Source organism: Lampris incognitus, chromosome 14 (genome assembly GCF_029633865.1).
Source record: "Lampris incognitus isolate fLamInc1 chromosome 14, fLamInc1.hap2, whole genome shotgun sequence".
NCBI lineage: Eukaryota > Metazoa > Chordata > Actinopteri > Lampriformes > Lampridae > Lampris > Lampris incognitus.
In genome coordinates, this window is record NC_079224.1 from 49,487,232 (window position 1) to 49,512,824 (window position 25,593).

The 25,593-nt window shown below is 43.7% G+C and overlaps 1 protein-coding gene and 1 long non-coding RNA gene across 2 annotated transcripts in view; both read left to right on the plus strand.

The window, feature by feature from the left end:
* adhfe1 (alcohol dehydrogenase iron containing 1) overlaps window positions 1-2,764 on the plus strand; it is a 40,562-nt gene extending 37,798 nt beyond the window's left edge. Inside the window, exons 13-14 of the mRNA XM_056293148.1 lie at window positions 1,481-1,638; window positions 1,959-2,764. Coding sequence (XP_056149123.1) covers window positions 1,481-1,638; window positions 1,959-2,042 — 242 coding nt within the window. The 3' untranslated portion in view covers window positions 2,043-2,764. The remainder of the gene's footprint in view (window positions 1-1,480; window positions 1,639-1,958) is intronic.
* An 8,810-nt stretch (window positions 2,765-11,574) lies between these two features.
* On the plus strand, window positions 11,575-18,412 carry LOC130123354 (uncharacterized). The gene is made up of 5 exons (XR_008811315.1): window positions 11,575-11,588; window positions 12,959-13,002; window positions 16,456-16,623; window positions 17,018-17,112; window positions 18,260-18,412. It is a non-coding gene; the product is annotated as an uncharacterized LOC130123354 (long non-coding RNA).
* The last annotated feature ends 7,181 nt before the right edge of the window (window positions 18,413-25,593 follow it).

A 25,593-nucleotide genomic window follows, 5' to 3' on the forward strand; every position in this document is an offset into this window, starting at 1 on the left:
TGCTGTGACTCGGGTTGTAAAAACATCTACTGCTGTGACTCGGGTTGTAAAAACATCTACTGCTGTGACTCAGGATGTAAAAACATCTACTGCTATGACTTGGGTTGTAAAAACATCTACTGCTGTGACTCGGGTTGTAAAAACATCTACTGCTGTGACTCGGGTTGTAAAAACATCTACTGCTGTGACTCAGGATGTAAAAACATCTACTGCTATGACTCGGGTTGTAAAAACATCTACTGCTGTGACTCAGGATGTAAAAACATCTACTGCTGTGACTCAGCATGTAAAAACATCTACTGCTCTGACTCAGGATGTAAAAACATCTACTGCTATGACTCGGGTTGTAAAAACATCTACTGCTCTGACTCAGCTTGTAAAAACATCTACTGCTCTGACTCAGGATGTAAAAACATCTACTGCTGTGACTCAGCTTGTAAAAACATCTATTGCTGTGACTCAGCTTGTAAAAACATCTACTGCTGTGACTCAGCATGTAAAAACATCTACTGCTGTGACTCAGGATGTAAAACATCTACTGCTGTGACTCAGCATGTAAAAACATCTACTGCTGTGACTCGGGTTGTAAAAACATCTACTGCTGTGACTCGGGTTGTAAAAACATCTACTGCTGTGACTCAGCTTGTAAAAACATCTACTGCTGTGACTCGGGTTGTAAAAACATCTACTGCTGTGACTCGGGTTGTAAAAACATCTACTGCTGTGACTCGGGTTGTAAAAACATCTACTGCTGTGACTCAGCTTGTAAAAACATCTACTGCTGTGACTCAGGATGTAAAAACATCTACTGCTCTGACTCAGGATGTAAAAACATCTACTGCTGTGACTCGGGTTGTAAAAACATCTACTGCTGTGACTCGGGTTGTAAAACCAGAGGTTCTCTCTCAGTTCTGAGTCCCATACTACACAATGAGGAGTGTGTGTGTGTGTGTGTGTGTGTGTGTGTGTGTGTGTGTGTGTGTGTGTGTGTGTGGTATTGAACAGGTTTTTAAACTGCTCTGTATCCGGATACATTGTCTGGGTTGGGTAAATTATTATGTTGGGGTCAAACGTGATTGGATGACCTCAGCAGGTGTTCGGGTCCTCACTGACCTCGGCTCTCAGCCCGAATAAGGTGCCAGTACAGTCTGCACCGTGGGCCCATGTGTGACTCGCAGAACCTTTACCCCTGCAGCCATCACTGTACTGTCTCATTCTGACATCAACCTCTCTCATCACCGCCAATCACTAACAGTAGTCAGTCTCACACACACACACACACACACACACACACACACACACACACACACACAATGTGTGTGAAGCAGTTGTAGACCACGGGTGTGATCGGACATCAGGGTTGAGAGAAAGGATGCAGACGCCATGTTAACACCAGCTCTTCTCACCTCCACCTCTGAGTGTAAGGCACTAACATGGCCTGTGCTCTCTGTGTGTGTGCTCTGTGTGTGTGTGTGTGTAGGGGCGGATGTGAGCCAGGTGAAGAGGGCAGATGCTGGCCCCCTGCTGGCGGACACGCTGCGTGACTTCCTGTACGAGCTGCAGGTGGAGGACGGCCTCGGCGCGGTGGGATACGGGGCGGATGACATCCCAGCACTGGTCAGAGGAACTCTGCCACAGGTGTGTTCACACAACGCAGCTTCACAGCAGCTCCCTGACGACATGTGCTCACGGAGGAAGTGCTCTGGACTGCGTTACACTTATAAAGGCTAAGGCTGTTTTATCTCATGTGTCTTTTAGTTGACGTGTAGTTTGGCTTTCACAATTCAAACTGGGACGTGGGATGTTTTCACACCTCCCACCTGGCTGTGGTGTTGGACTCATCTGGACCAATAGGAAACACCGAAGGAAAACATGGAAACAACTCCAAACACAGCTGCGCTGGCTTGTCTGGATCGGTTAGCGGTGCCCTACTCTGACATCATTTCCTGTTTCCCCAGGAGCGAGTGACCAAACTGTCCCCCAGAGAGCACAGCGAGGAGGACCTGAGTCGCCTGTTTGAGGCCTCCATGAAGCTCTACTGAGAGAAAGAGAAGCGTCACCTCTTATCACCCTCCCTCTTTATCTTGTAAGGATAATACTCCACTAGCTGCCACTGGGTCAGCACCGTCCCTCACAGCCAGACGGTCCCGGGTCTGGACCCCGGGCCGTCCCAGCAGCGTGGTTACATGCGGACGACACATTTGGTTGTAACCCACAAGGACAGAATAAATAAAGCGGATGTCTTTGTGCCGGCCCGGGGCGTGGCGGGTGTGACGGCTGACGGACAGGCTTACTTCCTTCCTGGGCCTGTGGTGCGCCGCCGTGGGTCAGACAGTGTAGACGCTACACTCTGCAGTCACCCTACTGGCAGACACACACACAGACACACACACACACAGACACACACACACACAGACACACACACACACACACACACAGACACACACAGACACACACACACACACACACACACACACACACACAAGACGGTTGGGTGCCATGGCAGCTAATGCAGTATTATCCCTTCTGTCCTGCCACCTGCGTATCCATGAGAGATGGCAGGAGGGTGTGAAATCCTGATTGTTTCTTCTTAAAGTCCGACGAGTTGACCCCTGACCTCAGTCTTTATTTGCTTATTGCTGTTTTTTTGTACATGAGAACAGAAACAGATTAAAGCGTGTCTGTGAGTGATAGTGATTCTGGAGTGAGAGTGGAGACGGTTCTCTGGTCTAGTTTGTGGAAGAGGACTAAATCTAAAACAGTCAGACGGTGGTGGTGGTGGTGGTGGTGGTGGTGGTGCTGATGACAGAACACCGTGTCTCATCACGGCGCCACAACTGACCATTCAAAGGCCCCTTGTTTCATACGACAAAGACCATCCACCAATGACACGGCCCCATTCCCATGGCCGCAGTCAAGTCAGTCCTGTTGTATAGGCCAGGATCACAAAGTACACATGTGCCTCTGGGGCTTTACAGCAACACAACATCCTGTCCTCAGACCCTCACATGGACTAAGGAACAGCTCCCTAAAACCTCTAACGGTCCAGTTATTGAACACACGCCATTAACACGGTCCTGTTATCTAGCACAGATGCCAGGCTGATGCCACTGCTTCCTGAGGTGGTGGACAGCACACGTCTACACACGTCTACACACGTCTACACACGTCTACACACGTCTACACACGTCTGCACACGTCTACACAAAGTCTACACACGTCTGCACACGTCTACACACGTCTACACAAAGTCTACACACGTCTACACGTCTACACACGTCTACACACGTCTACACACGTCTACACACGTCTACACAGGTCTACACACGTCTACACACGTCTACACACGTCTACACACGTCTACACGTCTGCACACGTCTACACACGTCTACACACGTCTACACACGTCTACACACGTCTACACGTCTACACACGTCTACACACGTCTACACACGTCTACACACGTCTACACAGGTCTACACACGTCTACACACGTCTACACACGTCTACACACGTCTGCACACGTCTACACACGTCTACACACGTCTGCACACGTCTACACACGTCTACACACGTCTACACACGTCATTAACACGGTCCTGTTATCTAGCACAGATGCCAGGCTGATGCCACTGCTTCCTGAGGTGGTGGACAGCACACGTCTACACACGTCTACACACGTCTACACACGTCTGCACGTCTACACACGTCTACACACGTCTACACGTCTACACACGTCTACACACGTCTACACACGTCTACACAAAGTCTACACACGTCTACACACGTCTACACACGTCTACACACGTCTACACACGTCTGCACGTCTACACACGTCTACACACGTCTACACGTCTACACACGTCTACACACGTCTACACACGTCTACACACGTCTACACACGTCTACACACGTCTGCACGTCTACACACGTCTACACACGTCTACACGTCTACACACGTCTACACACGTCTACACACGTCTACACACGTCTACACACGTCTACACACGTCTGCACACGTCTACACACGTCTACACACGTCTACACGTCTACACACGTCTACACACGTCTACACACGTCTACACACGTCTACACACGTCTACACACGTCTGCCCGTCTACACAAAGTCTACACACGTCTACACACGTCTACACACGTCTACACACGTCTGCACACGTCTACACGTCTACACACGTCTACACACGTCTACACACGTCTACACGTCTGCACACGTCTACACACGTCTACACACGTCTACACACGTCTACACACGTCTACACACGTCTACACACGTCTACACACGTCTACACACGTCTGCACACGTCTACACACGTCTACACACGTCTACACACGTCTGCACACGTCTACACACGTCTACACACGTCTACACACGTCTACACACGTCTACAAGCATCGGTAAACTGAAAAAGCGTTTTCGGTGAAAACAACCATCTGTGGAACACATTTTAACACTCAGGTGTAAAACTTACCAGCGCTGCTAAACATGAAACAAATGACGTGTGTCTCAGCATGTCAGATATAGATGACGCCCCATGGTACAAGACCGGTCCAGTCTTGTTGGTCAACAACTGCCGGACAGTGTTTCCAAGATGGCGGCTGACTGAACTTCTTCTCTACACACACTCTGGATTAGTAAACAGGGTTGGGTAGTAACGGATTACATGTAATCAGCGTTACATAATCAAAAAAGAAGTAAATATAACCAACCCAGATTAGATTTCAAAAAATATGTCATTGTATTACAGTTATATTGTCAAAGATTATTTGATTATATGTTTTATTACATCTTTAAAATATGGCCATTTCATAATGATGAAACTTGCTTTCATGATAACCAACGCTCTGTTAACTCATGACAAGTGTGTTGTCTGACATATGGGGTTTCTTAGACAAGTGCTCCACGTTGTGCTAGTGATGGGCAAGAGTTCGTCTCAGTGTACTGAATCATTCTAATCACTTCATTAAAAAGATTTATTCAAAAGATTCATTCGCCGAATCATTCAGTGCTTATCCAGAGCTCTGCATAGTCCGATTAACTGAACTGCAATTTGGCTGAATGTTGAGTTCAGCAGCTGAATGTTGACTTCCGCTGCTGAACGTTGACTTCCGCTGGTGAATGTTGATTTCAGTTGGTGAACTGAGAGTGGTCAGTGGTGAAGGACAAGCTAGTGAGATGAGAATTTAGTTGAATAAGATACCGTTTGCAAACTGAGAGCTACTATAACAAAGTCCTACCCTATTACAGTGCATCTGGAAAGTATCCACACCCCTTCACTTTCCCCACATTTGTTATGTTACAGCCTTATTCCAAAATGGATTAAATTCCTTTTTTCCCTCATCAATCTACACACAATACCCCATAATGACAAAGTGAAAAAGGTTTTGTAGAAATTTTTGCAAATTTATTAAAAATAAAAAACTGAAATATTGCATGTACATAAGTATTCACACCCTTTGCTATGACACTCAAAATGGAGCTCAGGTTCATCCTGTTTCCACTGATCATCCTTGAGATGTTTCTACATCTTGATTGGAGTCCACTTGTAGTAAATTTAATTGATTGGACATAATTTGGAAAGGCACACACCTGTCTATATAAGGTCCCACTGTTGACAGTGCATGTCAGAGCAGAAACCAAGCCATGAAGTCAAAGGAATTGTCTGTGGACCTCCAAGACAGGATTGTATCGAGGCACAGATCTGGGGAAGGGTACAAAAACATTTCTACAGCTTTGAAGGTCCTGAAGAGCACAGTGGTCTCCATCATTCGTAAATGGAAGAAGTTTGGCTCCACCAGGACTCTTCCTAGAGCTGGCCGCCCAGCCAAACTGAGCAATCGGGGGAGAAGGGCCTTGGTCAGGGAGGTGACCAAGAAACCGATGGTCACTCTGACAGAGCTCCAGCGTTCCTCTGTGGAGATGGGAGAACCTTCCAGAAGGACAACCATCTCTGCAGCACTCCACCAATCAGGCCTTTATGGTAGAGTGGCCAGACGGAAGCCTCTGCTCAGTAAAAGGCACATGACAGCCCGCTTGGAGTTTGCCAGAAAGCACCTAAAGGACTCTCAGACCATGAGAAACAAGATTCTCTGGTCTGATGAAACCAAGATTGAACTCTTTGGCCTGAATGCCAAACGTCACGTCTGGAGGAAACCAGGCACCTCTCATCACCTTGCTAATACCCTCCCTACAGTGAAGCATGGTGGTGGCAGCATCATGCCGTGGGGATGTTCTTCAGCGGCAGGAACTGGGAGACTAGTCAGGATCGAGGGAAAGATGAATGGAGCAAAGTACAGAGAGATCCTTGATGAAAACCTGCTCCAGAGTATTCAGGACCTCAGACTGGGGCGAAGGTTTACCTTTCAACACGACAACGACCCTAAGCACACAGCCAAGACAACGAAGGAGTGGCTTCGGGACGAGTCTGTGAATGTCCTTGAGTGGCCCAGCCAGAGCCCAGACATGAACCCCATTGAACATCTCTGGAAAGACCTGAAAATAGCTGTGCAGCGACACTCCCCATCTAACCTTACAGAGCTGGAGAGGATCTGCAGAGAAGAATGGGAGAAATACCCCAAATATAGGTGTGCCAAGCTTGTAGCTTCATACCCAAGAAGACTTGAGGCTGTAATCACTGCCAAGGGTGCCTCAACCAAGTACTGAGTAAAGGCTGTGAATACTTATGTACATGCAATATTTCAGTTTTTTATTTTTAATAAATTTGCAAAAATTTCTACAAAACCTTTTCCACTTTGTCATTATGGGGTATTGTGTGTAGATTGATGAGGAAAAAAAAGGAATTTAATCCATTTTGGAATAAGGCTGTAACATAACACAATGTGGGGAAAGTGAAGGGGTGTGAATACTTTCCCGATGCACTGTATGTACAGCAAGTATATTTTTGCGACAACAACTTGTTAAATGATTTGGTACTACTTCCTGTCCCGAGACTTCAAGACATGAGAGGGAGGGCTTGAACGACTCGGTGACTGTCCCTCACCTGTAGTTTGTGCCGGTACTGTTTTTGTAAGGCTAATTTAATTTCACCAACTATAAATGTTGATTATGCAAAATGCATTTTATTTGCATCGAAAATGTTTTGAGATGCTGAAACAGAAAAGCGAGGGCGTCCAGGTGGCGTAGCGGTCTATTATGTTGCCCACCAACACGGGGGTCGCCGGTTCGAATCCTCGTGTTACCTCCAGCTTGGTCGGGCATCCCTACAGACACAATTGGCCGTGTCTGTGGGTGGGAAGCTGGATGTGGATGTGTGTCCTGGACGCTGCACTAGCGCCTCCTCTGGTCGGGTGGGGCGCCTGTTCGGGGGTGGGGGGAATAGCGTGATCCTCCCACACGGTACGTCCCCCTGGTGGAGCTCCTCACTGTCAGGTGAAAAGAAGCAGCTGGGGACTCCACATGTATGGGAACGGGCGAGAGCGACAAAAAAAGAATATTTGTGGATTTTTGTGGCTGCGTCCGTTTGATTTGTGAAGTAATCCAAAAATATTCAAATTAGATTATATTTTTGTAACGCAGTTTACGGACTACGTTACTAATTACAAACTTTGACATGTAATTTGTACTGAGTAACACTACATTTCAGAGTAATCTTACCCAACCCTGTTTGTAAACTATGACACCATCAGTACTCCGACTCTAACCCGACGCACGGAGCTCCGCGGAACCGAATCTGTAAACCCGGCAGTGTTGCTGCCTTGCTCTACATACGAGGTCCACTCGTTTTGCTGCGCACCGTCTTTCTGAGAAGTGCTGCTACTTTGATTAATCTAGTTTCCAGATTAGCTGATGGGGGTTATGTAAAACTGGCCCAACTCTAAGAATGGGGCTGAGCTGGCGGTGTGTAAATGGTTTCACACGGCACTGGCTCCGGCAGGAAGGAGCTGAGAGTGGCTGATGGAGGAGTGAGGCCGAGGAGAAGTTCAGATCATATGAAGGTTTTAATTCCAAGACAGAAATAGGTCCTGACATAACGAACACCTGCTAGCCAACATTGGTCAGAATTGGAAATTAATCCCGATGGAAAGAGGCAGAGCAGCGGAATCCAGACGAAATCCTGATTTCTGATTGGTTCACTGGTTTAACTGCTTGTAAAGCAGAGCAGAGCCAGGCGGGTGAGGGCACGTACGAGTCAGGTGTGTCCCTCAGTAGAAACAGCAGCCCTGCTGATGACTTCTCATCACGCGTCCTCAGGTCTTTAGTTCATTAACGTTGTCTTCTGTCACAGCTCCTGCTCAGCTTCTCTCTGCTGGAGACGCGGGAGCCAAGAACCATTCTGCTGTAGGTCTCCTCGCGACAGTCTGATAAACTGATAGCATTTACTGTGTGGACTCATAAACACTTGATAGTTCGGTAAAAGGATGTAAGTGTGAGTGACATGAAGCTAGCAGCAGCGGGCTTATTGGTCTGAATCAGTTCTGGTCTTTCTGTGTCCAGCAGAGACGAGGGTGGACACTTAAGCTGCACAGGAAATAACCCACAGGATCGCCAGCTGTTGCGTCACCACATCTACTAAATGCTGACAGAATTATACCTTTTAGCTCTTGTTCAAACTGCCAACTCAGTACATGTTATGTAAAATTAACGTGAACCTTCAGTACTACAGTAAGCTCCCCTGTGTAGTCCTACACATGCATGTTAGAGTCTCACAGCATTAGCAGAACATCCTTTTTACTTTATTTTGATATTGGTTTAAGTAAGGTTTATTAAGTTCTTCTCAGTTTATTTTAATATTGGTTTAAGTAAGGTTCATTAAGTTATTTTTAGTTTATTTTAATATTGGTTTAAGTAAGGTTTATTAAGTTCTTTTTAGTTTATTTTGATATTGGTTTAAGTAAGGTTTATTAAGTTCTTTTTAGTTTATTTTAATATTGGTTTACGTACGGTTTATTAAGTTCTTTTTACTTTATTTTAATATTGGTTTAAGTAAGGTTTATTAAGTTCCTTTCAGTTTATTTCAATATTGGTTTAAGTCTTTTTTGTTTGTTAATATTGACTTAAGTAAGGTTTATTAAGTTCTTTTTAGTTTATTTTAATATTGGGTTAAGTAAAGTTTATTAAGTTCTTTTTAATTTATTTTAAATTGAGTTATGTAAGGTTTATCAAGCTCTTTTTAGTTTATTTTAATATTGGTTTAAGTAAGGTTCATTAAGTTATTTTTAGTTTATTTTAATATTGGTTTAAGTAAGGTTTATTAAGTTCTTTTTAGTTTATTTTGATATTGGTTTAAGTAAGGTTTATTAAGTTCTTTTTAGTTTATTTTAATATTGGTTTACGTACGGTTTATTAAGTTCTTTTTACTTTATTTTAATATTGGTTTAAGTAAGGTTTATTAAGTTCCTTTCAGTTTATTTCAATATTGGTTTAAGTCTTTTTTGTTTGTTAATATTGACTTAAGTAAGGTTTATTAAGTTCTTTTTAGTTTATTTTAATATTGAGTTAAGTAAAGTTTATTAAGTTCTTTTTAATTTATTTTAAATTGAGTTATGTAAGGTTTATCAAGCTCTTTTTAGTTTATTTTAATATTGGTTTAAGTAAGGTTTATCAAGTTCTTTTTAGTTTATTTTAATATTGGTTTAAGTAAGGTTTATTAAGTTCTTTTTCGTTTATTTTAATATTGGTTTAAGTAAGGTTTATTAAGTTCTTTTTAGTTTATTTTACTATTGGTTTAAGTAAGGTTTATCAAGCTCTTTTTAGTTTATTTTAATATTGGTTTAAGTAAGGTTTATCAAGTTCTTTTTAGTTTATTTTAATATTGGTTTAAGTAAGGTTTATTAAGTTCTTTTCAGTTTATTTCAATATTGGTTTAAGTCTTTTTTGTTTGTTAATATTGATTTAAGTAAGGTTTATTAAGTTCTTTTTAGTTTATTTTAATATTGAGTTGTGTAAAGTTTATTAAGTTCTTTTTAATTTATTTTGAATTGAGTTATGTAAGGTTTATCAAGCTCTTTTTAGTTTATTTTAATATTGGTTTAAGTAAGGTTTATTAAGTTCTTATTAGTTTATTTTGATATTGGTTTAAGTAAGGTTTATTAAGTTCTTATTAGTTTATTTTGATATTGGTTTAAGTAAGGCTTATTAAGTTCTTATTAGTTTATTTTAATATTGGTTTAAGTAAGGTTCATTAAGTTCTTATTAGTTTATTCTGATATTGGTTTAAGTAAGGTTTATTAAGTTATTATTAGTTTATTTTAATATTGATTTAAGTAAACTTTATTAAGTTCTTTTTAGTTTATTTTAATATTGAGTTAAGTAAGGTTTATTAAGTTCTTTTTAGTTTATTTTAATATTGAGTTAAGTAAGGTTTATTAAGTTCTTTTTAGTTTATTTTGATATTGATTTAAGTAAGATTTATTGAGTTCTTTTTAGTTTATTTTAATATTGAGTTAAGTAAGGTTTATTAAGTTCTTTTTCAGTGCTTTGCAGTCACACTGCTCATGAAGAACATTGTACTGTCAAACACTGGGAGCTGCCCGGCACCTCCTGTCATTTACCACTGGCAGCAGCTTCTCTGGAGGAGCGTGAGTCTGGAGGAGGAGGATGTACACCACAGACAGACATACAGAAAGATGGACAGGGACAGAGATGGACAGAGAGATGGACAGAGACAGACAGAGATGGACAGAGAGATGGACAGAGACGGACAGATGACTACCTTTCACCAGTACATAGAAAAGCAAGATTTGTTTCTGGGAACGTGTCCACAATCAAATCAAATCAATTTTATTTGTATAGCCCAATATCACAAATTACAAATTTGCCTCAGTGGGCTTAACAGCAACACAACATCCTGTCCTTAGACCCTCTCATCAGATAAGCAAAGACTCCCTAAAAAAAACCCTTAAACAGGGAGACAAAATAGGAAGAAACCTCAGGGAGAGCACCAGAGGAGGATCTCTCTCCCAAGACGGACAGCGTGCAATGGATGTTGTGTTCACGCAATTTACATAACACAACACTGAAAGAGGATAACAGAATTATAATGGACATAAAATTTATGAAGAACATGATGCACAGGATGCCACAATGTTATGTGGGAGTTAAGAAGTGAGGTGTACTATGTATGAGAGACAGAGAGAGAGAGACAGAGGCAGAGCGAGAGAGAGAGACAGACAGAGAGACAGAGGATCTTGTTGCCATGACGTAGCTGTGTAAGTTGTTTTATTGCATGTGTTGATGTATATGTGTTCTGTATTCGTGCATTCTTATTGTCCTTTATGTGAAAATGCTTTGCAATACACATGTATATTTGTCATGCTAATAAAAGCACATTTGAATTTGACAGACAGCGAGAGAGAGAGAGAGCGAGAGAGAGAGAGAGAGAGAGAGAGAGAGAGAGCGAGAGAGAGAGAGAGAGAGAGAGAGAGAGAGAGAGAGAGAGAGAAAGACTGAGAAAGAGAGACAGAGAGAGAGCGAGAGGGAGAAGCTCAGGATTAGTGACAGCTGTCTATATAAGGAGTGTGTGGAGTGAGAGAGCAGAGCACGATGCAGCAGATCTACAGGCAAAGCAATGAAGAGTTTGAAGTCTTCACAACAGTCTTTTCTCCACAGGGTAAGTACACACACACACACACACACACACACTGTGGTTGGACCATTATGATATGAGAGCAGCAGAATGAACACAGCTGTGTGTCCTGCTGGCATTATACACACAAGCTGTTATGCAGCAGCGCTACAGTTCATGTTACTGTGTGTGTTGACAGGCTGCAATAAACGGCTCTCCAACAACACCAAGTGTTGTGCATGTACGTTTGATTGCATTTGATTTGCTTCATGTACCGCAGTGGCACACATGCCTGGACCTCTCACAAAACAATCTCTTCACATCACAACCTCATGCAGACATGGGACAGTCACATTTATGACCACCTCGTCTTACAGTGGGAAGACAATCCATAAAACGCAAACACAAAACTCAAAGCCACTGCATGTACTAACAACACACACCCAGCAAACATGTAATGTTATGCATCAATGGAGGAACAGCAGCAAGAAAACCAGTTTGATTCACCGGCGGTGTTGATCTGAAGATGTTCATCCCGGTCTGAAAATGACACTTAAACATCTCTGGGTTGGTTCAGATGTAGCTTCTCTCTTAATCATTTGCAATTTTTGTTAAATGCTGGTCTATCAAAACAAAAATGCACATTAAAATCAAGTTCTTGTCCACCAGTTATTTTTACCGACACAGTAAATCGACCTCATGTTTTCCATTAATCCCTGTTAACGCCACACATTGTGTGTTAAAGTCCCATGACCCCATTCACTGAGGGAACAACTGAAACAATAAGCAGTAGTATGACTAACTAGTAAAAATGCACGACTTACTACTTAAAATGTACGACTGACTACTTAAAATGTACGACTTACTACTTAAAATGTACGACTTACTACTTAAAATGTACGACTTACTACTTAGAATGTACGACTGACTACTTAAAATGTATGACTTACTACTTAAAATGTACGACTGACTACTTAAAATGTACGACTTACTACTCGCTAACACAACCAAGTATGGTAAGAGAGTGAGGGCTGGTTTTCCAGTGCGGTGTTGCTCTTACAGGAGATGGGCTCTGTTATACTGATGGATGTGGTGTGTTGTTTTGCAGTGGTGAAGTCTTTGTCTGGTTAAATAAATGAAGTGCTGCTGATGATGAGTAGATACCAACATGTAAAGCAACTGAAGGTCCATGGAGCAAGGCACTGACACCATCCAGGTTTAGGGCTCCATTCCCACCGGGCTTAGTTGGGGTATTAACTCGTGGCATCATAAGGACCTTACTGAGCTGAATGTTACCCTCCATACTACAGTGCTGTCCACATCTCGTGTCCTACGGAGGGAACAGAACCCCCGACTCAAATGAAACATAACGTACCTTTGTCATCTCATATTGTTTTTTCCCCTCTTCCAACTAGTTTGCAGATCAAGAACGAGAACGCCGCATGTGGAAGGAGAGACGGTAAGATCAACCGGCACACAACATGGTTAGCAGTTAGCTAATTAAAGCCGCTCCATCCTCCAGAATGGATAATAATAATAATAGTACATTTTATTTGTGGGCGTCTTTCAGTGCACTCAAGGACACCTTACAGAACACAGTAAAAAAACAAGCAGCACTGTACCAGACAGTATAAAGTCAAAACAAAGCAGGGTAGACAATAAAAAGTTAACACACCAGTTAAGTATAAAATCATCATCTGCACAAAACTCAGTGAAGCGTGGATCAGACTGAATATGCCAGTTTGAAAAGGTGCGTTTTGAGATGGGATTTGAAGGTTGAAAGAGAGTCAGTGTTGTGAATTTCTTGTGGGAGAGAGTTCCATAGGCGGGGGCAGAACGACTGAAGGCTCTAGACCCCATGGTAGTCAAGGTGGGGGGCAGAGTGGCTGAAGGCTGTAGTCCCCATGGTAGTCAAGGTGGGGGGCAGAATGACTGAAGGCTCTAGTCCCCATGGTAGTCAAGGTGGGGGGGGGCAGAATGACTGAAGGCTCTAGTCCCCATGGTAGTCAAGGCGGGGGGCAGAATGACTGAAGGCTCTAGTCCCCATGGTAATCAAGGTGGGGGGGGGCAGAATGGCTGAAGGCTCTAGTCCCCATGGTAGTCAAGGCGGGGGGGGGGCAGAATGACTGAAGGCTCTAGTCCCCATGGTAGTCAAGGCGGGGGGCAGATTGACTGAAGGCTCTAGTCCCCATGGTAATCAAGGTGGGGGGGGGCAGAATGACTGAAGGCTCTAGTCCCCATGGTAATCAAGGTGGGGGGGGCAGAATGACTGAAGGCTCTAGTCCCCATGGTAATCAAGGCGGGGGGGGGGCAGAATGACTGAAGGCTCTAGTCCCCATGGTAATCAAGGTGGGGGGGGGCAGAATGACTGAAGGCTCTAGTCCCCATGGTAGTCAAGGTGGGGGGCAGAATGACTGAAGGCTCTAGTCCCCATGGTAGTCAAGGTGGGGGGCAGAATGACTGAAGGCTCTAGTCCCCATGGTAGTCAAGGTGGGGGGCAGAATGACTGAAGGTTCTAGTCCCCATGGTAGTCAAGGTGGGGGGGGCAGAATGACTGAAGGCTCTAGTCCCCATGGTAGTCAAGGTGGGGGGCAGAATGACTGAAGGTTCTAGTCCCCATGGTAGTCAAGCGGGCTGATGGTGTAGTGAGTTGGAGAGCAGGAGAGGATGTGAGAGTGCGGGAGGGCATGTGGATATGAAGGAGTTCAGAAAGATATGAAGGAACTGGGTTATTAAGGGCCTTAAAGGTGAGGAGCAGGATCTTGAAGTCAATACGATATTTAACAGGGAGCCAATGGAGTAGCTGAAGAACAGGAGTTATGTGATCTATGGAAGGAGTTCTGGTACTGATACGGGCAGCTGAATTCTGGACCAACTGAAGTTTATGAAGACACTTGAGTGGAAGACCAAAGAGGATAGAGGTGCAGGATGGATGAGTGGAAATCTCAGCTGTCCCACAAAATGACTTAACAGGGATGGCTGGCTTTCCTCTCCCCAGCACACGACAAGAAAAATGACCAAAAGCACTCTGGGTGGTTTTAGTTCAGAAGAGCGTTCGGACTGGACTGAGGTTGTCTCAGTTGGTAAGAGTAAAAATAATTATGTTTTTTATTTCATTTTCACACACGATGGAGGAAAAAGAGATTAGACGGTAAAACTTTTCACACCCACATCGAGACAGAGTGCAAAACATCAACGTCAGTTTGCAGGAAGTGAGATGCAGGAAAGAGTGAAGGATGGAGGCAGGGTTACCACACGGCTGGAAGCTGTGTGTGTGTGTGTCACAGTGACATAACCCTCTGAACGGGCTTGGTGCTGGTGTACTTGACCTGCCTGTCCTGTTAAGCGTCTTAAGAGCGTTGCAGCCCAGACAGGCGGTGGAGCTGCTATTTAAAACAGATTCCAGGTGAGCACAGAAACTGGATGTACCAACAATTAAACAATCAGTCTGATCTCCTCCATTAAGAGTCCTGTCTAGTTCATGATGGGTCCAGTCAGGTCTCAGTTTGAGGGTTAGTCTAGTTTGATTTGATATATTAAAAAATAAATCGAATTAAAAAAGTTTCTCAAGAGCGTTTAACAAACAGGTTCATCAAATCACAAAATAAACCCATAAAAAATCACATCACAAGAGTGCACGTGTGATCTACCTGTTACGAGCTCTGACTAATTCCACTTGACGAGCATTCTTGTGCATGGTGTGGTTGCTACGCAGCACTCTGATGTTTGCTGTTGACACCTGGATTTACCCGCTCAGTTCTGACTCTCCTGTAAGTTCTGACTCTCCTGTAAATTCTGATTCTCCTGTGAGTTCTGACTCAGCTATCAGTTCTGACTCTCCTGTAAATTCTGACTCTCCTGTAAATTCTGATTCTCCTGTAAGCAGCTTTGGATAAAAGTGTCTGCCAAACAAGCAAATTGATGATTTTTTTTGGCGGCACGGTGGCGCAGTGGTTAGTGCTGTCCCCTCACGGCAAGAAGGTCCTGGGTTCGAACCCCAGGGTTGTCCAACCTTGGGGGTCGTCCCAGGTGGTCCTCTGTGTGGAGTTTGCATGTTCTCCCTGTGTCTGCAGTGGGTTTTCTGCAGGTGCTCCGGTTTCCCCACCATCAAAAGACATGCATGTTAGGGTTAATACTCCTGTCTGTGCCCATGAGCAAGGCATGGCAAGATGAACTGGAGTTGGCCCCCGGGTGGTGCACAGCAGCTGCCCACTGCTCCTAGCTACACAGCTAGGATGGGTTAAATGCTGAGCGTAATTTCCCCACAGGGATCAATAAAGTATCCCAAAATCAGACATGTAAGTAATTAGCTTCTTCACAACTTGACATTTAATTCTGATTCGTGTCACATCTGGCAGCAGCTGCAGAGACAGAGCCAAGCACAACAGACTCACTTCTTCAAAACCTTTTAAAACTTTTTTTAAATGTTTTTTTTATGTATTTGTATTAAAGTTTTGAAGCTGATGTAGTTTCCTGGGAAGCGAGAATGGTTTCTGAGTTTTGTCGGAACAACCTGAATGACCTCTGGCCTGATGGACTGGGAAGATTTCTGTTGGTTTTATATAACTTTAACGAAGAATCCTCTAAGCCGTTCAACATTTATTTATCTTTAGCATTCTCATCTGTAGGATGCTGCTGCTGTTTGTCAATGGAGGAGATTAGATTAGATTAGATTAGATTAGATTAGATTAGCAGAGTAAAGCGAGGAGGTTAACCCTCACATGCGAACCTCTAAACTGCTTCTTATTGACTGACTGAATGAGTCCTCAGCTCCACACTGAGCCTCAGCTCTGCTGCATTACACTAAACACCTCCAAGTTGTCAGTGATTCAATGACAAAAGAACATTTTCAAATAATCAGAACCTTTTTAATGTTCTTAAAATGCATTTTGAATTTAAACTTGTTTTGCAGGTTGTGGCGGCCATTAACTACCGTGCCCACTGGCCAGAGGAACTGGACTTCAGTCATGGAGATGTGATCCAGGTTCTGTTCAAAGAGGACCACTCCTGGTGGTTCGGACGCCTTCAGAACGGCAAGGAGGGCTACTTCCCTGCAGCATGTGTCACCACATGTGTCCAGGTACACCCCACAACACATCCGCTCAGCACCCTCATCAACCTTTATTCATCCAGGGAGCTTCCCAGTACAACCACAGTGTTTTACTGCTGGTCACTGAGCAGCATTGGGCAGCAGTTTAGGACTGGACAGCCTTGCTCTGTGGCATCACTGCAGCAGTTGTTGAGGGATTGGAGTGGGTCACCCATCCATATTAAGTCTGTGGTTGTCAGAATTCAAACTAGCAGCCTAAAAGACAATACAAGCCTGTTCTCCTACATTTTTGGTCTCTACTTGGGCGGGCCGATGGCTTCCAGAGCTCATCTTAATGTGGACCGGGTATGTGACAGAGAAGAACAGAATGGTGATGGAGTGATGTGGATTTGAGCTCTGGGTGTGTTTGATTCTGTGTTGGCAGGGCAGAGAGGCGGCTAAAGCCACACCTAATCCGAGAAGGAGAGGTTCCGTTCCTGTGGTAGTGGCTACTGTAGACGCCCCCTGTGGTCGAACAGGGTAACTACACCACATGCACCTCAACTACATTTTAACACACACGGCCAACCAGTCCCATTTCTAAATGAGTTGTGAAGCACTAGAATGCTGTGTAAATGATTTACAACATGGGAAATATAAAATATATGAGGTTTGTGTTCATGGCTGGGTTACTTATTTCTTTAGGAAGAGCTTCCTGACCAAGAACTTGAGGCCACTGACTTGGCCAGTATGTTTGCCAACTTACTCTACTCAAGCACTTTGACATTTTATAAATGTAAAGTTTGACTTCTGAAAGCTCAAGTTTGATTAATTTGGTGAGGTGAGATGAAGGTGAGACCAGATAAATTGGGTTAATTTGGTGAGGTGAGATGAAGGTGAGACCAGTTAAGTTTGGTTAATTTGGTGAGGTGAGATGAAGGTGAGACCAGGTAAGTTTGGTTAATTTGGTGAGGTGAGATGAAGGTGAGACCAGGTAAGTTTGGTTAATTTGGTGAGGTGAGATGAAGGTGAGACCAGGTATGTTTGGTTAATTTGGTGAGGTGAGATGAAGGTGAGACCAGATAAATTGGGTTAATTTGGTGAGGTGAGATGAAGGTGAGACCAGTTAAGTTTGGTTAATTTGGTGAGGTGAGATGAAGGTGAGACCAGGTAAGTTTGGTTAATTTGGTGAGGTGAGATGAAGGTGAGACCAGGTATGTTTGGTTAATTTGGTGAGGTGAGATGAAGGTGAGACCAGTTAAGTTTGGTTAATTTGGTGAGGTGAGATGAAGGTGAGACCAGGTAAATTTGGTTAATTTGGTGAGGTGAGATGAAGGTGAGACCAGGTAAGTTTGGTTAATTTGGTGAGGTGAGATGAAGGTGAGACCAGGTATGTTTGGTTAATTTGGTGAGGTGAGATGAAGGTAAGACCAGGTAAGTTTGGTTAATTTGGTGAGGTGAGATGAAGGTGAGACCAGATGAGTTTGATTAATTTGGTGAGGTGAGATGAAGGTGAGACCAGGTAAGTTTGGTTAATTTGGTGAGGTGAGATGGAAGGTGAGACCAGATGAGTTTGGTTAATCTGGTGAGGTGAGATGAAAATGAGACCAGCTAAGTGGCTGAATGCATAGCAGGAAAACCTGAGGAGGGGCAACAGAACATTACCGTCAGCTTTCTGGCCCCACAGCGCACCCAGTACCCCCAAACCTGTGAGGAAAAACAGCATCCTCCAGACGCTAGGACACGACGCGTCCTACACGACAGGAGGTCCGGCTCCTCAAGGCTCCCCCAGCCTCCTCCACCGTGTGCTGACCAAGTCAAGGAGGAAAAGCTGCCCCCATCTCCGCCACCCCCCTCCAGAAAGTGGCTCCATCAATGCAGCGTTCCAGTCAGACTAGCTGTCTGCCTGTAGTGCAGCGCTGGTCTGTCAGAGGAGAAGAACACTTAGTTTTCATGCTCACTCACATATTTCATAGGTTTGGGGCTTTAATGGTGTTATGCCAGCAGTGTCCCAAATTAGTGACAGAGGAGGTGTAATAAAGATGGAGGTGTTATAAAGACAGAGGAGGTGTAATAAAGATGGTGGAGGTGTAATAAAGACAGAGGAAGTGTAATAAATGCAGATATGTAATAAAGATGGAGGAGATGTAATAAAGACAGGTGTAATAAAGACGGGGGAGGTGTAATAAAGACAGAGGAGGTGTAATAAAGATGAAGATGTAATAAAGACAGGGGTGTAATAAAGACGGAGGAGGTGTAATAAAGACAGAGGTGCAATAAAGATGGAGGAGGTGTAATAAAGATGGATGAGGTGTAATAAAGAGGTGAAAGAGGATTTAGTTTATGGCTGTGACTCAGTTTTGTTTTTTAATTGAATTGTTGATTCTCTGAGTTGTTCCCATGTCATGTCAGTTCATTGTGTTGCACGTCACCTATTTTTTCTATAAAACACTTGAAAACCTGCCTCCTGGTGTACTTGCATTGAAAATGTCCATGTTTTTCTACCAACTACTGTTACTTGTAAGAATAATGGTATTAATAATCCATAAATCACTCCCTGTACTGCACAACATGAACCACCATTTGATTCCACTCAGGGATGTCCCCCTCTACCAGCTGTGTTGTCAATGGGATTATCAGGATATGAAAGTACACCATGGTGCTGTTAGACCAGGATCACAGCCCAGTGCCAACTTTTCATCAACCAGCACCAATAAAATGCAGTGTTCCAGTGTTGTATTGCTGAAATTCAGATGTGTTCTTAATAAGTGACTTAATAAATGAAGAAGGGATGGCACGGAGTCTTCAAAGCAACTCTCAGAACAACATTATTGACAGTTTGGAGATTTTTTATGTGTATTTCTGAAATCACAATGAAAGTAGGCTGGCAAGCACTAGCAAACAAATGAAACACATTTTAGATGAACAGAATAACAAACATATTTCATAGCCAGATTATAGCCCACAGAGAGCTGAGGAGCTCACACAGGCTAACAAACAGAATAACAAACATATTTCATAGCCAGATTATAGCCCACAGAGAGCTGAGGAGCTCACACAGGCTTTGAGCTGCAAACAAACTTTTTTTTAAAAGTCTCTTAAAAATATCAGTATTCAGCATTCAAGTGTAAACTGAATACTTACAGTGTGGTATTTACAGACATTGTTAAAATGCAAAATCCAACCCACGGGTACTGCCACGTTAGAAAATAGATATCAAATAAAGTCAAGGCAGACTGCAGAAACGGATTCAGCATCGACTCACACACAACACAGCATTTCAAGGTGAAACCAAGCATTCACATGAAGAGTCTAGATCCAAAAAGACCAAACCGACTTTAAAAATTCACCAGAGTTTTAGAAAAAGGTGCTCATGTAAGAAAAAGTTATCTTCTAGTCTTATTGCCTGGCTAAAAAGGATTTGCCCATAAACAATAAATTCTAAACAATAAAAACAATAAAGACGGTCAACAGTGTTTAAAATGACTGAATGGCATCTCAATAATATTCTCTCTGCTGCAGGACTACTTCCTCGTGATGGTTTTCCACCAACAAATTCATTAAACGACACAAACTTCAAATCCACTTTTAATTTCATTCTGCTCAGCAAAATAAAATATGTCCGTATCAAATGCAGGGCGAGAAAAAAGTCTTATTAAAAACATGCTCCAAATGCTAGTTGAATAATTTTTAAGAGTTTAAGTGACCTTAGCAAAACAATGATGACTGATAATACTGAAGGACGCAGTAGTGTTTGTAAAAGCAGACTTAACCTAAAAAGCCTTTTAAAGTGGCTAGCACTAAAATGAACATCTAGTTGTTGATTACCTGATTATGATCTTCTAAAATTCAAACACAGAGAGCAAGACATGGGAAAAAGACCTCCGTAATGACTGCCCAGAGAAGAACTGGTTTGTAACAGATAAAAACCTGGAAGTTGCTGTGGCCTCAAAGGAGAGCAGAGGAGGATGTAGTCTCCTAACTCCAACAAGTCATAACAAGCAGGCTCCTGTGCAGGAACACAGCAATCCTGGAAATTCTCTCTTCATGGTAAAAAACTCAAAGCAGCAGTGCACCTTCTACCCCACAGCAGGGATCTTCTGCAAGTGTAAGTGATGAAGATGAACGGCAGCGGAGATTTTGTCAGTTTCAGCTTCTAAAAACAACAAACCTCATCAAAAGCGGGTTGAAGTGAGGGATTAAAATCATGTTGAGAATTGTAAAAACCATCATAATATTAATATCCATAAGCCAGATGACATGATGAGCCCCCTATCCTCACCTCGTATCATTAACCAGTTAACCTGACCAGTAGCGCTCACCAGTAACCAATGGGCCACTGATGACAAGTAAGTGGTTTAAGTTGTTGAGGGCTGAGGGGTGCCCGTTAAGATCTGATCAGGGATCTGTCACAGTGGTTTAGGTTGTTGAGGGCTGAGGGGTGCCAGTTAAGATCTGATCAGGGATCTGTCACAGTGGTTTAAGTTGTTGAGGGTCGAGGGGTGCCAGTTAAGATCTGATCATGGATCTGTCACATTCCCAGTAGGATTTCGACTCATCTTTCACTGATATAGCTTCAGCTGACTGCCAACAGTCCTGCTTCCCATTTAAGAGTACTGCTAGCAAAGTGCTTGTTGGGTTAGGAGACTGTTCTCACAATGTAATGTGACAACTGATAAATAAAATAACTACATTTGTAGATTTTAGGGTAACACCCTTAGAAAAAGGGGCCAAAGCATCTTTCAGAGCAGTCCAAGAAGCTGGTACTAAGTGACAGGCTGGGGTCATGTGACAGGCTGGTATCAGGCTCCATATAAAGTCTGGCCTGTTCAGTCAGTTTCATCTGGTCATCTGTCTGCCCAAACATCACCGTCTCCCATTCACCACTCAGCTACAAAAACAAGACACAGGTTACACAACTTCCAGTAGGGCTAGGTACCCTGACATGTACCTAACAAAACTATCCCAGGATCCAGTAAGGCTAGGTAACCTGACATGTACCTAACAAAACTATCCCAGGATCCAGTAGGGCTAGGTACCCTGACATGTACCTAACAAAACTGTCCCAGTATCCAGTAGGGCTAGGTAACCTGACATGTACCTAACAAAACTGTCCCAGTATCTAGGGCTAGGTGCCTTGACATTTACCTAACAAAACTGTCCCAGTATCCAGTAGGGCTAGGTACCCTGACATGTACCTAACAAAACTGTCCCAGTATCCAGTAGGGCTAGGTACCCTGACATGTACCTAACAAAACTGTCCCAGTATCCAGTAGGGCTAGGTACCCTGACATGTACCTAACAAAACTGTCCCAGTATCCAGTAGGGTTAGGTACCCTGACATGTACCTAACAAAACTGTCCCAGTATCCAGTAGGGCTAGGTAACCTGACATGTACCTAACAAAACTGTCCCAGTATCCAGTAGGGCTAGGTACCCTGACAAGTATCTAACAAAACCATCCCAGTATCCAGTAGGGCTAGGTACCCTGACATGTACCTAACAAAACTGTCCCAGTATCCAGTAGGGCTAGGTACCCTGATATGTACCTAACAAAACTGTCCCAGTATCTAGGGCTAGGTGCCTTGACATGTACCTAACAAAACTGTCCCAGTATCCAGTAGGGCTAGGTACCCAGACAAGAATCTAACAAAACCATCCCAGTATCTAGTAGGGCTAGGTACCCTGACATGTACCTAACAAAAGTGTCCCAGTATCCAGTCGGGCTAGGTCCCCTGACATGCACCTAACAAAACTGTCCCAATATTGTGATATCATCGTAAGTTTTATGATATTAAAGTGTATAGGAAAATTACTTGACACTTTTGGCAGCAGAAAGTCTATTTAGGATGGTTTGATTCTTCTGTACAAAAAATGTACCACAAAATCCAACATGTTGGATTCATGAAAGAAAAGAATCCACATCCTTATTGAACAATGTCATGATTTGGCTCTACATGCTGGAATAGACATATTCCACACGCAGAGGCTCAAAAGCACGAGGCAGGAGACAAAACAAGGCACTGACACTACCAGGGTTAGTGGCTTAATTTCTTCTGAGTCCACCCATACTAAGAATATATGACTGGATGGTACCTGGAGATACTTCAGTTTTAGTTTAGCTCCTGCTCCTACTTTCTTTTATCTAACATACAGTTAAAGGCACACAAGGTTACTTTCTGGAGTTTGGAAACATCTTTTACATCAACTGTCACAAAGACAACCCCCCCCCTTGAACAAGACACATGCTTTTATTTAGAAGCTGCAGCTCAAAAGACTTCTGCAAAATAAGAGCTATGTTCACAGATGAGGAAAAGTAAAATGTCTATACTTATGTGGGCCATAAAGCAATCCCTGTACTTCCCAGGAGATTTGGTGACAAAATGCATAGAAAAAACGAGACTCCTAGAGAGCTGATCTGAGCGGTGACAGTGTCATTCTCCCATAGACATCACACTACTACTACTACTGCTACTACTTTTGGCTGCTCCCGTTAGGGGTCGCCACAGCAGATCATCTGTCTCTATCTCTTCCTGCCCTCTGCAACTTCCTCTGTCACACCAGCCACCTGCATGTCCTCCCTCGCCACATCCATAAACCTCCTCTTTGGCCTTCCTCTTTTCCTCTTCCCTGGCAGCTCCATATTCAGCATCCTTCTCCCAATATACCCAGCATCTCTCCTCCACACATGTCCAAGCCATCTCAATCTTGCCTCTCTTGCTTTGTCTCCAAACTGTCCAGCCTGAGCTGTCCCTCTAATATAGTCATCCCTAATCCTGTCCTTCTTCATCACTCCCAATGAAAATCTTAGCATCTTCAACTCTGTCACCTCCAGCTCCACCTCCTGTCTTTTCATCAGTGCCACTGTCTCCAAACCATACAACATAGCTGGTCCCACAACCATCTTGTAAACCTTCCCTTTAACTTGTGCTGGTACCCTTCCCATAGACATCAAACTATGCCAGCAAAATGAATTTGACATGTTAAAGCAAAAAAAGTTACCTGGTGCCACTTTAACCAAAGTTTCTCTGAAATGAAAACAATCAAACTCCCATAAAATGCAAAGTAAACTCAAAGTTGACCAATGAGATCCCATAGGTCCAGTAGCAGGGGCTTGTGGGTAGTTGGGTTGGAGACATACCTCTAAATGACTACATGCATTGGCTTGTGGGTAATGGGGGTGGAGAGCGTGGGCCAGCGGTCTGCGGTTGTTGGGCGGGTGCTGATGGGAAGACTGACTGCACCAGATTTTCAAGCTTTCACCTCTGGGAAAGCAGCCCAGCTCCTCACAATCCAGGATGGAGCTGCTCAGAGGAGCATCACTCAGCAGGCTCTCTCCCTGAATCTGGACAACAGATGAGATGACAACACTCAACATTACAGAACAAATACAACTTGACTATACTGTATCAGATTATATTAGTTTACGTTAGATATTCCTGTTAATGTTCTTGATGACCTGTGAAAGAGTTGGAGAGATGGGAGAATAAACAAGTGTTTAAATCTCAAACATCAGTCTGAGGGGAAAAGTGAAAGAAAATGCAGCGGACTCTGAAAGGATTTTTCCAAATTGTCCGATGTTTTGTTTTAACATGGCCTGAACAGGAGGGTGTTTCCTAACAACCATAATCCTCATGGCTCTTTGTAGTAGGTTGACAACTTTAGATTTGAGTGTAACTGTAAAACTGCCAAACCACATCAGCAGTCAAAGACAGCGAGAGTACTGGCCAGTTCCCAGGTTTTGAAAACCTGTGAAGCAGGGATGGACTTCGCCTACAAAAACCAAAGGTAACCACTACTGAGAAGAGAGGCTATAGCAGAAGCTGGGACTGACTGTGAGTGAAATGGCCTCTTTGTCATCAAGACGGCACCATGGACGGGGGCCTCAGTTCTGCACTCTCTTGTACTTTTTCTGTTTTTATTTATTCATTTAGTTTCCAGTGCCCACTCACTGATCACATACAGCAGGGCAGAACTTTTAAACCAACTTTCCACTGGACAATCTGAACAGACTTTTCACCGACTTTAACTGAACATTTTAACAAAAGTCTTGCCGAGCTGTTGGCTGGTGCAGTTCTGTTCGTACTCAGATGGGGTAAGTGAGCTGGCGCACTCATTAAATTGCGACGGCGGGGATTTAGAACCGTGCTACTGTCAATTCAGTTGGAGAAGGTCTGCCCTCTAGCCAACAAGATGGATGAACTCTTGTTCATAAACGGAAAAAACTTGGACTTTTCGAGATCTGCCGCCCTGTGCCTCACTGAAACCTGGCTTAATGAGCATATACCAGATAGTACACTTATCTGCCGTAGTTCCAACTCCTCCGAGCAGACCGTGAAACAGAGCTATCGGGAAAGAAACTGGGTGGCAGCATATGCTTCTACATAAACAAGGCTTGGTGTATAGATGTCACAGAAATCATGCAGCCCTCACTCAGAGACCTTTTTCATTAACTGTAAGCTCTTCTGTTCACCACAGGAATCTTCATCGTTTATTCTGGTTGGTGTCGATGGAAAGAAGAAAGGTAGGTATACTGTGTGTGCAAGAGACCAGGTGGAAGGGGAGTAAGGCCAGGAGCATCGGAGGTGGGTTCAAACTTCTACCATGGTACGAATGGGAGGAGAAAAGGGGTAGGGGTAATTCTGAAGGAAGAGTATGTCAAGAGTGTGCTGGAGGTGAAGAGAGTGTCAGACAGAGTGGTGAGTATGACGCTGGAAATTGAACGTCTGATGATGAATGTTATCACGCATATGCCCCGCAAGTTGGGTGTGAGATGGAAGAGAAACAATTCTGGAGTGAGTTGCATGATGTGGTGGAGAGGGTACCCAAGGAGGAGGGAGTGGTGACTGGAGTGGACTTCAATGGACATGTTGGTGAAGGGAACAGAGGTGATGAGGAGGTGATGGGTAGGTATGGTGTCAAGGAGAGAAATGTGGAAGGACAGATGGTGGATTTTGGCTGTGGTGAATACATATTTCAACACATATTTCAAGAAGAGGGAAGCACAGGGTGACATACAAGA